Source organism: Somniosus microcephalus, unplaced genomic scaffold (genome assembly GCF_052327205.1).
Source record: "Somniosus microcephalus isolate GS21.2 unplaced genomic scaffold, FLI_Smic_1.0 unresolved_chr1, whole genome shotgun sequence".
Lineage (NCBI taxonomy): Eukaryota > Metazoa > Chordata > Chondrichthyes > Squaliformes > Somniosidae > Somniosus > Somniosus microcephalus.
This window is the reverse complement of record NW_028225179.1, coordinates 72,711,828-72,724,279: the sequence shown is the minus strand read 5'-3', so window position 1 is coordinate 72,724,279 and position 12,452 is coordinate 72,711,828. Positions and strand designations below refer to the sequence as shown.

The 12,452-nt window shown below is 52.0% G+C and overlaps 1 protein-coding gene across 1 annotated transcript in view; it reads right to left on the bottom strand.

Moving 5' to 3' along the window:
* Positions 1-12,452, bottom strand: part of LOC147095490 (uncharacterized) — a 263,751-nt gene that overhangs the window by 197,648 nt on the left and 53,651 nt on the right. The window contains exons 5-6 of the mRNA XM_085973648.1: positions 4,703-4,732; positions 2,195-2,362 (exon numbers count right to left, since the gene is read on the bottom strand). Of these exons, the coding sequence (XP_085829774.1) occupies positions 2,195-2,362; positions 4,703-4,732 (198 nt within the window). The remainder of the gene's footprint in view (positions 1-2,194; positions 2,363-4,702; positions 4,733-12,452) is intronic.

Here is a 12,452-nt window from a genome sequence, read left to right as displayed (position 1 = left end):
GGCCTGTAATTCCCTGGTTTATCCCTACTGCCCTTCTTGAATAATGGTACTACATTAGCTGTTCTCCAGTCCTCTGTGGTCAGAGAGCTTCTGAAAATTTGTGTCAGAGCCCCTGCAATCTCCTCCCTTGCCTCACACAACAGCCTTATTTTGTTTATTTAATTCGTTAAAGTCTTTATTCAATGATTATTTATAGCTATATTAATTAGTTTAACTAATTAAGCTATAAATTTTATACAGTATGTTATAGATTCCCACTTCTAGTTTAAACCACTGTCTTAGTTTAGAGAGAAATAAAACCCTTAATACTCACCAACCATTCACCTACCTGCTGTCCCATGACGTCACACCTTGTTTTTTTGGAAATCATGGTAGGTATGCCAACGCCACTGCCTCCGATTACAGGCCAGTCAACTTAACCTCGGTGGTGGGCAAATTGTTGGAAAAAATTCTGAGGGACAGTATCAATCATCATTTAGAAAGGCACGGATTAATCAAGGACAGCATGGATTTGTTAAGGGAAGGTCGTGTCTGACTAACTTGATTGAATTTTCTGAGGAGGTAACAAGGAGCGTTGATGAGGGTAGTGCGTTTGATGTAGTCTATATGGAATTTAGCAAGGCTTTTGATAAGGTTCCACATGGCAGATTGGTCAGAAAAGTAAAAGCCCCTGGAATCCAAGGGAAAGTGGCAAGTTGGATCCAAAATTGGCTCAGTGGCAGGAAGCAAAGGGTAATGGTCGACGGATGTTATTATGACTGGAAGGCTGTTTCCAGTGGGGTTCCGCAGGGCTCAGTACTAGGTCCCTTACTTTTTGTGGTATACATCAATGATTTAGACTTCAATGTAGGGGGCATGATTAAGAAGTTTGCAGATGATCCAAAACTTGTCCGTGTGGTTGATAGTGAGGAAGAAAGCTGTAGACTGCAGGAAGATATCAATGGACTGGTCAGGTGGACAGAAAAGTGACAAATGGAATTCAATCCGGCCTCGGGTGACTGTCTGTGTGGAGTTTGCACATTCTCCCCGTGTTTGCGTGGGTTTCCTCCGGGTGCTCCGGTTTCCTCCCACAGTCCAAAGATGTGCAGGTTAGGTTGATTGGCTATGATAAAATTGACCCTTAGTGTTAGGGGGATTAAATACGTGGGGTTACGGGGATCGGGGGTGGGATATGTGTCGGTGCAGGCTCGATGGGCCGAAATGGCCTCTATCTGCACTGTGAGGTTTCTGTGGTTCTGTGATAAGTGTGAGTTAATACATTTGGGGAGGGCTAACAAGGCAAGGGAATACACAATAAATGGTAGGACACTGAGAAATATAGAGGAACAGAGGGGCCTTGGAATGCATGTCCACAGATCCCTGAAGGTAGTAGGACAGGTAGATAAGGTGGTTAAGAAGGCATACGGGTTTCCTTTACTAGCCGAGGCATAGCATATAAGAGCAGGGGGGTTATGCTTCAACTGTATAAAACACTAGTTAGGCCGCAGCTAGAGTACTGCATGCAGTTCTGGTCACCACATTACAGGAAAGATGTGATTGCACTAGAGAGGGTACAGAGGAGATTTACGAGGATGTTGCTGGGACTGGAGAATTTTAGCTATGAGGAAAGACTGGATAGGCTGGGGTTGTTTTCTTTGGAACAGAGGAGGCTGAGGGGAGACTTGATTGAGGTGTATAAAATTATGAGGGGCCCAGATAGAGTGGATAGGAAGGAGCTATTTCCCTTAGCAGGGAGGTCAATAACCAGGGGGCACAGATTTAAAGTAATAGGTCGGAGGTTTAGAGGGGATTTGAGGAGAACTTTTTTCACCCAGAGGGTGGTGGGGATCTGGAACTCTACCTGAAAGGGTGGTAGAGGCAAAAACCCTCATCACATTTAAAAAGTACTTGGATATTCACTTGAAGTGCTGTAACCTACAAGGCTACGGACCAAGAGTTGGAAAGTGGGATTAGGCTGGATAGCTCTTTGTCGGCTGGCACGGACACGATGGCTTCATTCTGTGCTGTAAATTTCTACGATTCTATGATTCCCAACTAGGAGCTACCCACTAACATCTGGGAATGCTGAACAGTGATCAGCTCACTGAGCACCAGGCCAGGAACGGAGCCTGGGCCTTTCATGTTCTCTACCAAGCCAATATAGCCCCAAGTAAAGTAAACGGCAGTCACTCAGAGTTTGCCCTCATCCACTCACCTGTTCCCGCAGTGTGTTTGATCTTCATCAGAAATTGCCGGTTGTCATACATCTGGAAAGTAAATGCCCCGAGATCATTATTTCTAACTGCCTTCTTGGTCTTAATGTCAATGGGGGACTGCTGGGAACCATTGCAAGTGGGATAATGAGCAGGCCAGGATGGAGGAGCTGAAAAGGAAATTAAAAAAATTAAGTTAAGAAAAGACACACTCAGACCCTTGCTCAGGGAGATATCTGTACATTGGCTGGTGTCTCTCAGTCCCTCTCTCTCAGGGAGATATCTGCACAATGACTGGTGTTTCTCAGTCCCACTCTCTCAGGGAGACATCTGTCCACTGACTGGTGTCTCTCAGTCCCTTTCTCTCAGGGAGATATCTGTTCACTGACTGGTGTCTCTCAGTCCCCTCTCTCTCAGGGAGATATCTGTACACTGACTGGTGTCTCTCAGTCCCTCTCTCTCAGGGAGATATCTGTCCACTGACTGGTGTCTCTCAGTCCCTCTCACTCAGGGATATATCTGTTCACTGACTGGTGTCACTCAGTCCCCTCTCTCTTAGGGAGATATCTGTACACTGACTGGTGTCTCTCAGTCCTTCTCTCTCAGGGAGATATCGGTATACTGACTGGTATATCTCAGTTCACACTACCTCAGAGATATCTGTACACTGACTGGTGTCTCTCAGTCCCTCTCTCAGGGAGATATCTGTACACTGACTGGTGTCTCTCAGTCCCATCTCTCACAGGGAGATACTGAACACTGACTGATGTATCTCAGTCCCTCTCTCTCAGGGAGATATCTATACACTGACTAATGTATCTCAGTCCACCCTACTTCAGGGAGATATCTGTACACTGACTGGTGTCTCTCAGTGCCCCCTCCCTCAGGGAGATATCTGTACACTGACTGGTGTCTCTCAGTGCCCCCTCTCTCAGGGAGATATCTGCACACTGACTGGTGTCTCTCAGTCCCTCTCTCCCTAGGAAGAAATCTGTTCACTGACTGGTGTCTCCCAGACTGCACTCCCAGGGACCCAAAGATTAAATCAATGTATCTAACGCACTGGGCCACCCGGCCCCAGAGGGTTAAGGACAGTGTCTCTAATGCACTGTGACACGCGGTCCCTGAGGGGGAAAGGACAGCGTATCGAATGCACTGAGACACCTGGTCAAACAGGGGGAAAGGACAGTGTATCTAACGCACTGTGACACCCGGTCCCAGAGGGGGAAAGGACAGTGTATCTAACACACTGTGACACCCGGTCCCAGAGGGGGAAAGGACAGTGTATCTAACGCACTGTGACACCCGGTCCAGAGGGGGAAAGGACAGTGTATCTAACGCACTGTGACACCCGGTCCCAGAGGGGAAAGGACAGTGTATCTAACGCACTGTGACACCCGGTCCCAGAGGGGGAAAGGACAGTGGATCTAACACACTCTGACACCCGGTCCCAGAGGGGAAAGGACAGTGTATCTAACGCACTGTGACACCCGGTCCAGAGGGGGAAAGGACAGTGTATCTAACGCACTGTGACTCCCGGTCCCAGAGGTGGAAAGGACAGTGTATCTAACGCACTGTGACACCCAGTCCCAGAGGGGGAAAGGACAGTGTATCTAACACACTCTGACACCCGGTCCCAGAGGGGGAAAGGACAGTGTATCGAACACACTGTGACACCTGGTCCCAGAGGAGGAAAGGACAGTGTATCTAACACACTCTGACACCCGGTCCCAGAGGAGGAAAGGACAGTGTATCTAACGCACTGTGACACCCGGTCCCAGAGGAGGAAAGGACAGTGTATCTAACGCACTGTGACACCCGGTCCCAGAGGAGGAAAGGACAGTGTATCTAACGCACTGTGACACCCGGTCCCAGAGGGGGAAAGGACAGTGTATCTAACACACTGTGACACCCGGTCCCAGAGGAGGAAAGAACACTGTATCTAACGCACTGTGACACCCGGTCCCAGAGGGGGAAAGGACAGTGTATCTAACGCACTATGAGACCCGGTCCCAGAGGGGAAAGGACAGTGTATCTAACACACTGTGACTCCCGGTCCCAGAGGGGGAAAGGACAGTGTATCTAACACACTGTGACTCCCGGTCCCAGAGGGGGAAAGGACAGTGTATCTAACACACTGTGACACCCGGTCCCAGAGGGGGAAAGGACAGTGTATCTAATGCACTGTGACACCCGGTCCCAGAGGGGAAAGGACAGTGGATCTAATGCACTGTGACACCCGGTCCCAGAGGGGGAAAGGACAGTGTATCTAACACACTGTGACTCCCGGTCCCAGAGGGGGAAAGGACACTGTATCTAACGCACTGTGACACCCGGTCCCAGAGGGGGAAAGGACATTGTATCTAACGCACTGTGACACCTGGTCACAGAGGGGGAAAGGACAGTGTATCTAATGCACAGTGACAACCGGTCCCAGAGGGGGAAAGGACAGTGTATCTAACACACAATAATTTTAAGAAGTATGGATCAATTTTTTAAAGGTTTCTTACCGCATTTACTGTCATGATAGCAGAAAGGTGCTGAAACAAATAAAACAGAGAGATTAGTCTGGATTGGAAACGCAGATTGCAAAACAGTGTGATATATAGAGGAGATATGCACTGGGTAAAATGTTGGGTATAGAGAGGGGACACACTGGGGGAAATGTGGGGTATAGATAGGGGACACACTGGGGGAAATGTGGGGAATAGAGAGGGACACACTGGGGGAAATGTGGGGTATAGAGAGGGGACACACTGGGGGAAATGTGGGGTAGAGAGAGACACACTGGGGGAAATGTGGGTTATAGAGAGGGGACACACTGGGGAAATGTGGGGTATAGAGAGGGGACACACTGGGGGAAATGTGGGGTATAGAGAGGGGACACACTGGGGAAATGTGGGGTATAGAGAGGGGACACACTGGGGAAATGTGGGTTATAGAGAGGGGACACACTGGGGAAATGTGGGGTATAGCGAGGGGACACCCTGGGGAAATGTGGGGTATAGAGAGGGACACACTGGGGAAATGTGGGGTATAGAGAGGGGACACACTGGGGAAATGTGGGGTAGAGAGAGAGACACACTGGGGGAAATGTGAGTTATAGAGAGGGGACACACTGGGGAAATGTGGGGTATAGAGAGGGGACACACTGGGGGAAATGTGGGGTATAGAGAGGGGATACACTGGGGGAAATGTGGGGTATAGAGAGGGGACACACTGGGGAAATGTGGGGTATAGAGAGGGACACACTGGGGGAAATGTGGGGTATAGAGAGGGACACAATGGGGGAAATGTGGGGAAAAGAGAGGGGACACACTGGGGGAAATGTGGGTTATAGAGAGGGACACACTGGGGAAATGTGGGGTATAGAGAGGGACACACTGGGGAAATGTGGGGTATAGAGAGGGGACACACTGGGGGAAATGTTGGGTATAGAGAGGGGACACACTGGGGGAAATGTGGGTTATAGAGAGGGGACACACTGGGGGAAATGTGGGGTATAGAGAGGGGACACACTGGGGAAATGTGGGGTATAGAGAGGGGACACACTGGGGGAAATGTGGGGTATAGAGAGGGACACACTGGGGGAAATGTGGGGTATAGAGAGGGACACACTGGGGGAAATGTGGGGTATAGAGAGGGGACACACTGGGGAAATGTGGGGTATAGAGAGGGGACACATTGGGGGAAATGTGGGGTATAGAGAGGGGACACATTGGGGGAAATGTGGGGTATAGAGAGGGGACACACTGGGGGAAATGTGGGGTATAGAGAGGGGACACACTGGGGAAATGTGGGGTGTAGAGAGGGGACACACTGGGGGAAATGTGGGGTATAGAGAGGGGACACACTGAGGGAAATGTGGGGTATAGAGAGGGGACACATTGGGGGAAATGTGGGGTATAGAGAGGGGACACACTGGGGAAATGTGGGGTATAGAGAGGGGACACATTGGGGGAAATGTGGGGTATAGAGAGGGGACACATTGGGGGAAATGTGGGGTATAGAGAGGGGACACACTGGGGGAAATGTGGGGTATAGAGAGGGGACACACTGGGGAAATGTGGGGTGTAGAGAGGGGACACACTGGGGGAAATGTGGGGTATAGAGAGGGGACACACTGGGGGAAATGTGGGGTATAGAGAGGGGACTCACTGGGGGAAATGTGAGGTATAGAGAGCGGAAACACTGGGGGAATGTGGGGTATAGAGAGGGGACACACTGGGGAAATGTGGGGTATAGAGAGGGGATACACTGGGGGAAATGTTGGGTATAGAGAGGGGACACACTGGGGGAAATGTGGGGTATAGAGAGGGGACACAGTGGGGAAATGTGGGGTATAGAGAGGGACACACTGGGGGAAATGTGGGGTATAGAGAGGGACACACTGGGGGAAATGTGGGGTATAGAGAGGGGACACACTGGGGGAAATGTGGGGTATAGAGAGGAACACACTGGGGAAATGTGGGGTATAGAGAGGGAACACACTGGGGGAAATGTCGGGTATAGAGAGGGGAGACACTGGGGGAAATGTGGGGTATAGAGAGAGGACACACTGGGGAAATGTGGGGTATAGAGAGTGGACACAATGGGGGAAATGTGGGGTATAGAGAGGGGACACACTGGGGGAAATGTGGGGTATAGAGAGGGGACACATGGGGGGAAATGTGGGGTATAGAGAGGGGACACACTGGGGAAATGTGGGGTATAGAGAGGGGACACACTGGGGGAAATGTGGGTTATAGAGAGGGGACACACTGGGGAAATGTGGGGTATAGAGAGGGGATACACTGGGGGAAATGTGGGGTATAGAGAGGGGACACACTGGCGGAAATTTAGGGTATAGAGAGGGGATACACTGGCGGAAATGTCGGGTATAGAGAGGGGATACACTGGGGAAATGTGGGGTATAGAGAGGGGACACACTGGGGGAAATGTGGGGTATAGAGAGAGGACACACTGGGGAAATGTGGGGTATAGAGAGTGGACACACTGGGGGAAATGTGGGGTATAGAGAGGGGACACACTGGGGGAAATGTGGGGTATAGAGAGGGGACACACTGGGGGAAATGTGGGGTATAGAGAGGGGAGACACTGAGGAAATGTGGGGTATAGAGAGGGGACACACTGGGGGAAATGTGGGGTACAGAGAGAGGACACACTGGGGAAATGTGGGGTATAGAGAGTGGACACACTGGGGGAAATGTGGGGTATAGAGAGGGGACACACTGGGGGAAATGTGGGGTACAGAGAGGGGACACACTGGGCGAAATGTGGGGTATAGATAGGGGACACACTGGGGGAAATGTGGGGAATAGAGAGGGACACACTGGGGGAAATGTGGGGTATAGAGAGGGGACACACTGGGGGAAATGTGGGGTAGAGAGAGACACACTGGGGGAAATGTGGGTTATAGAGAGGGGACACACTGGGGAAATGTGGGGTATAGAGAGGGGACACACTGGGGGAAATGTGGGGTATAGAGAGGGGACACACTGGGGAAATGTGGGGTATAGAGAGGGGACACACTGGGGAAATGTGGGTTATAGAGAGGGGACACACTGGGGAAATGTGGGGTATAGCGAGGGGACACCCTGGGGAAATGTGGGGTATAGAGAGGGACACACTGGGGAAATGTGGGGTATAGAGAGGGGACACACTGGGGAAATGTGGGGTAGAGAGAGAGACACACTGGGGGAAATGTGAGTTATAGAGAGGGGACACACTGGGGAAATGTGGGGTATAGAGAGGGGACACACTGGGGGAAATGTGGGGTATAGAGAGGGGATACACTGGGGGAAATGTGGGGTATAGAGAGGGGACACACTGGGGAAATGTGGGGTATAGAGAGGGACACACTGGGGGAAATGTGGGGTATAGAGAGGGACACAATGGGGGAAATGTGGGGAAAAGAGAGGGGACACACTGGGGGAAATGTGGGTTATAGAGAGGGACACACTGGGGAAATGTGGGGTATAGAGAGGGACACACTGGGGAAATGTGGGGTATAGAGAGGGGACACACTGGGGAAATGTTGGGTATAGAGAGGGGACACACTGGGGGAAATGTGGGTTATAGAGAGGGGACACACTGGGGGAAATGTGGGGTATAGAGAGGGGACACACTGGGGAAATGTGGGGTATAGAGAGGGGACACACTGGGGGAAATGTGGGGTATAGAGAGGGACACACTGGGGGAAATGTGGGGTATAGAGAGGGACACACTGGGGAAATGTGGGGTTTAGAGAGGGGACACACTGGGGAAATGTGGGGTATAGAGAGGGGACACATTGGGGGAAATGTGGGGTATAGAGAGGGGACACATTGGGGGAAATGTGGGGTATAGAGAGGGGACACACTGGGGGAAATGTGGGGTATAGAGAGGGGACACACTGGGGAAATGTGGGGTGTAGAGAGGGGACACACTGGGGGAAATGTGGGGTATAGAGAGGGGACACACTGAGGGAAATGTGGGGTATAGAGAGGGGACACATTGGGGGAAGTGTGGGGTATAGAGAGGGGACACACTGGGGAAATGTGGGGTATAGAGAGGGGACACATTGGGGGAAATGTGGGGTATAGAGAGGGGACACATTGGGGGAAATTTGGGGTATAGAGAGGGGACACACTGGGGGAAATGTGGGGTATAGAGAGGGGACACACTGGGGAAATGTGGGGTGTAGAGAGGGGACACACTGGGGGAAATGTGGGGTATAGAGAGGGGACACACTGGGGGAAATGTGGGGTATAGAGAGGGGACTCACTGGGGGAAATGTGAGGTATAGAGAGCGGAAACACTGGGGAAATGTGGGGTATAGAGAGGGGACACACTGGGGAAATGTGGGGTATAGAGAGGGGATACACTGGGGGAAATGTTGGGTATAGAGAGGGGACACACTGGGGGAAATGTGGGGTATAGAGAGGGGACACAGTGGGGAAATGTGGGGTATAGAGAGGGACACACTGGGGGAAATGTGGGGTATAGAGAGGGACACACTGGGGGAAATGTGGGGTATAGAGAGGGGACACACTGGGGGAAATGTGGGGTATAGAGAGGAACACACTGGGGAAATGTGGGGTATAGAGAGGGAACACACTGGGGGAAATGTCGGGTATAGAGAGGGGAGACACTGGGGGAAATGTGGGGTATAGAGAGAGGACACACTGGGGAAATGTGGGGTATAGAGAGTGGACACAATGGGGGAAATGTGGGGTATAGAGAGGGGACACACTGGGGGAAATGTGGGGTATAGAGAGGGGACACATGGGGGGAAATGTGGGGTATAGAGAGGGGACACACTGGGGAAATGTGGGGTATAGAGAGGGGACACACTGGGGGAAATGTGGGTTATAGAGAGGGGACACACTGGGGAAATGTGGGGTATAGAGAGGGGATACACTGGGGGAAATGTGGGGTATAGAGAGGGGACACACTGTCGGAAATTTAGGGTATAGAGAGGGGATACACTGGCGGAAATGTCGGGTATAGAGAGGGGATACACTGGGGAAATGTGGGGTATAGAGAGGGGACACACTGGGGGAAATGTGGGGTATAGAGAGAGGACACACTGGGGAAATGTGGGGTATAGAGAGTGGACACACTGGGGGAAATGTGGGGTATAGAGAGGGGACACACTGGGGGAAATGTGGGGTATAGAGAGGGGACACACTGGGGGAAATGTGGGGTATAGAGAGGGGAGACACTGAGGAAATGTGGGGTATAGAGAGGGGACACACTGGGGGAAATGTGGGGTACAGAGAGAGGACACACTGGGGAAATGTGGGGTATAGAGAGTGGACACACTGGGGGAAATGTGGGGTATAGAGAGGGGACACACTGGGGGAAATGTGGGGTACAGAGAGGGGACACACTGGGCGAAATGTGGGGTATAGAGAGGGGACACACTGGGGAAATGTGGGGTATAGAGAGGGGACACACTGGGGGAAATGTCGGGTGTAGAGCGGGACACACTGGGGGAAATGTGGGGTACAGAGAGGGGATACACTGGGGAAATGTGGGGTATAGAGAGGGACACACTAGGGGAAATGTGGGGTATAGAGAGGGACACACTGGGGAAATGTGGGGTATAGAGAGGGGACACACTGGGGGAAATGTGGGGTATAGAGAGGGGACACACTGGGGAAATGTGGGGTATAGAGAGGGGACACACTGGGGAAATGTGGGGTATAGAGAGGGGACACACTGGGGGAAATGTGGTGTATAGAGAGGGGACACACTGGGGGAAATGTGGGGTATAGAGAGGGGACACACTGGGGAAATGTGGGGTATAGAGAGGGGACACACTGGGGAAATGTGGGGTATAGAGAGGGGACACACTGGGGGAAATGTGGGGTATAGAGAGGGGACACACTGGGGAAATGTGGGGTATAGAGAGGGGACATACTGGGGAAATGTGGGGTATAGAGAGGGGACACACTGGGGAAATGTGGGGTATAGAGAGGGGACACACTGGGGAAATGTGGGGTATAGAGAGGGGACACACTGGGGAAATGTGAGGTATAGAGAGGGGACACACTGGGGGAAAGGTGGGGTACAGAGAGCGGACACACTGGGGAAATGTGGGGAATAGAGAGGGGACACACTGGGGAAATGTGGGGTATAGAGACGGGACACACTGGGGAAATGTGAGGTATAGAGAGGGGACACACTGGGGGAAAGGTGGGGTACAGAGAGGGGACACCCTGGGGGAAATGTGGGGTATAGAGAGGGGACACACTGGGGGAAATGTGGGGTATAGAGAGGCGACACACTGGGGGAAATGTGGGGTATAGAGAGGGGACACACTGGGGAAAAGTGGGGTATAGAGAGGGGACACACTGGGGGAAATGTGGGGTATAGAGAGGGGACACACTGGGGGAAATGTGGGGTATAGAGAGGCGACACACTGGGGGAAATGTGGGGTATAGCGAGGTGACACACTGGGGAAATGTGGGGTATAGAGAGGGGACACACTGGGGGAAATCTGGGGTATAGAGAGGGGACACACTGGGGAAATGTGGGGTATAGAGAGGGGACACACTGGGGGAAATGTGGGGTATAGAGAGGGGACACACTGGGGGAAATGTGGGGTATAGAGAGGGGACACACTGGGGGAAATGTGGGGTATAGAGAGGGACACACTGGGGGAAATGTGGGGTATAGAGAGGGGACACACTGGGGGAAATGTGCGGTATAGAGAGGGACACACTGGGGGAAATGTGGGGTATAGAGAGGGGACACACTGGGGGAAATGTGGGGTATAGAGAGGGACACACTGGGGGAAATGTGGGTTATAGAAAGGGGACACACTGGGGGAAAAGTGGGGTATAGAGAGGGACACACTGGGGGAAATGTGAGGTATAGAGAGGGGACACACTGGGGAAATGTGGGGTATAGAGAGGGGACACACTGGGGGAAATGTGGGGTATAGAGAGGGACACACTGGGGGAAATGTGGGGTATAGAGAGGGGACACACTGGGGGAAATGTGGGGTATAGAGTGGGACACACTGGGGAAATGTGGGGTATAGAGAGGGACACACTGGGGGAAATGTGGGGTATAGAGAGGGGACACACTGGGGAAATGTGGGGTATAGAGAGGGGATACACTGGGGAAATGTGGGGTATAGAGAGGGGACTCACTGGGGGAAATGTGGGGTATAGAGAGCGGAAACACTGGGGGAAATGTGGGGTATAGAGAGGGGATACACTGGGGGAAATGTTGGGTATAGAGAGGGGACACACTGGGGGAAATGTGGGGTATAGAGAGGGGACACACTGGGGGAAATGTGGGGTATAGAGAGGGACACACTGGGGGAAATGTGGGGTATAGAGAGGGGACACACTGGGGGAAATGTGGGGTATAGAGAGGGGACACACAGGGGGAAATGTGGGGTATAGAGAGGGGACACACTGGGGGAAATGTGGGGTATAGAGAGGGGACACACTGGGGGAATTTTGGGGTATAGAGAGGGGACACACTGGGGAAATGTGGGGTATAGAGAGGGACGCACTGCGGAAATGTGGGGTATAGAGAGGGGACGCGCTGGGGAAAATGTTGGGTATAGAGAGGGGACACACTGGGAAAAATGTGGGGTATAGAGAGGGGACACACTGGGGAAATGTGGGGTAGCGAGAGAGGGACAAACTGGGGGAAATGTGGGGTATAGAGAGGGACACACTGGGGGAAATGTGGTGTATAGAGAGGGACACACTGGGGGAAATGTGGGGTATAGAGAGGGACATACTGGGGGAAATG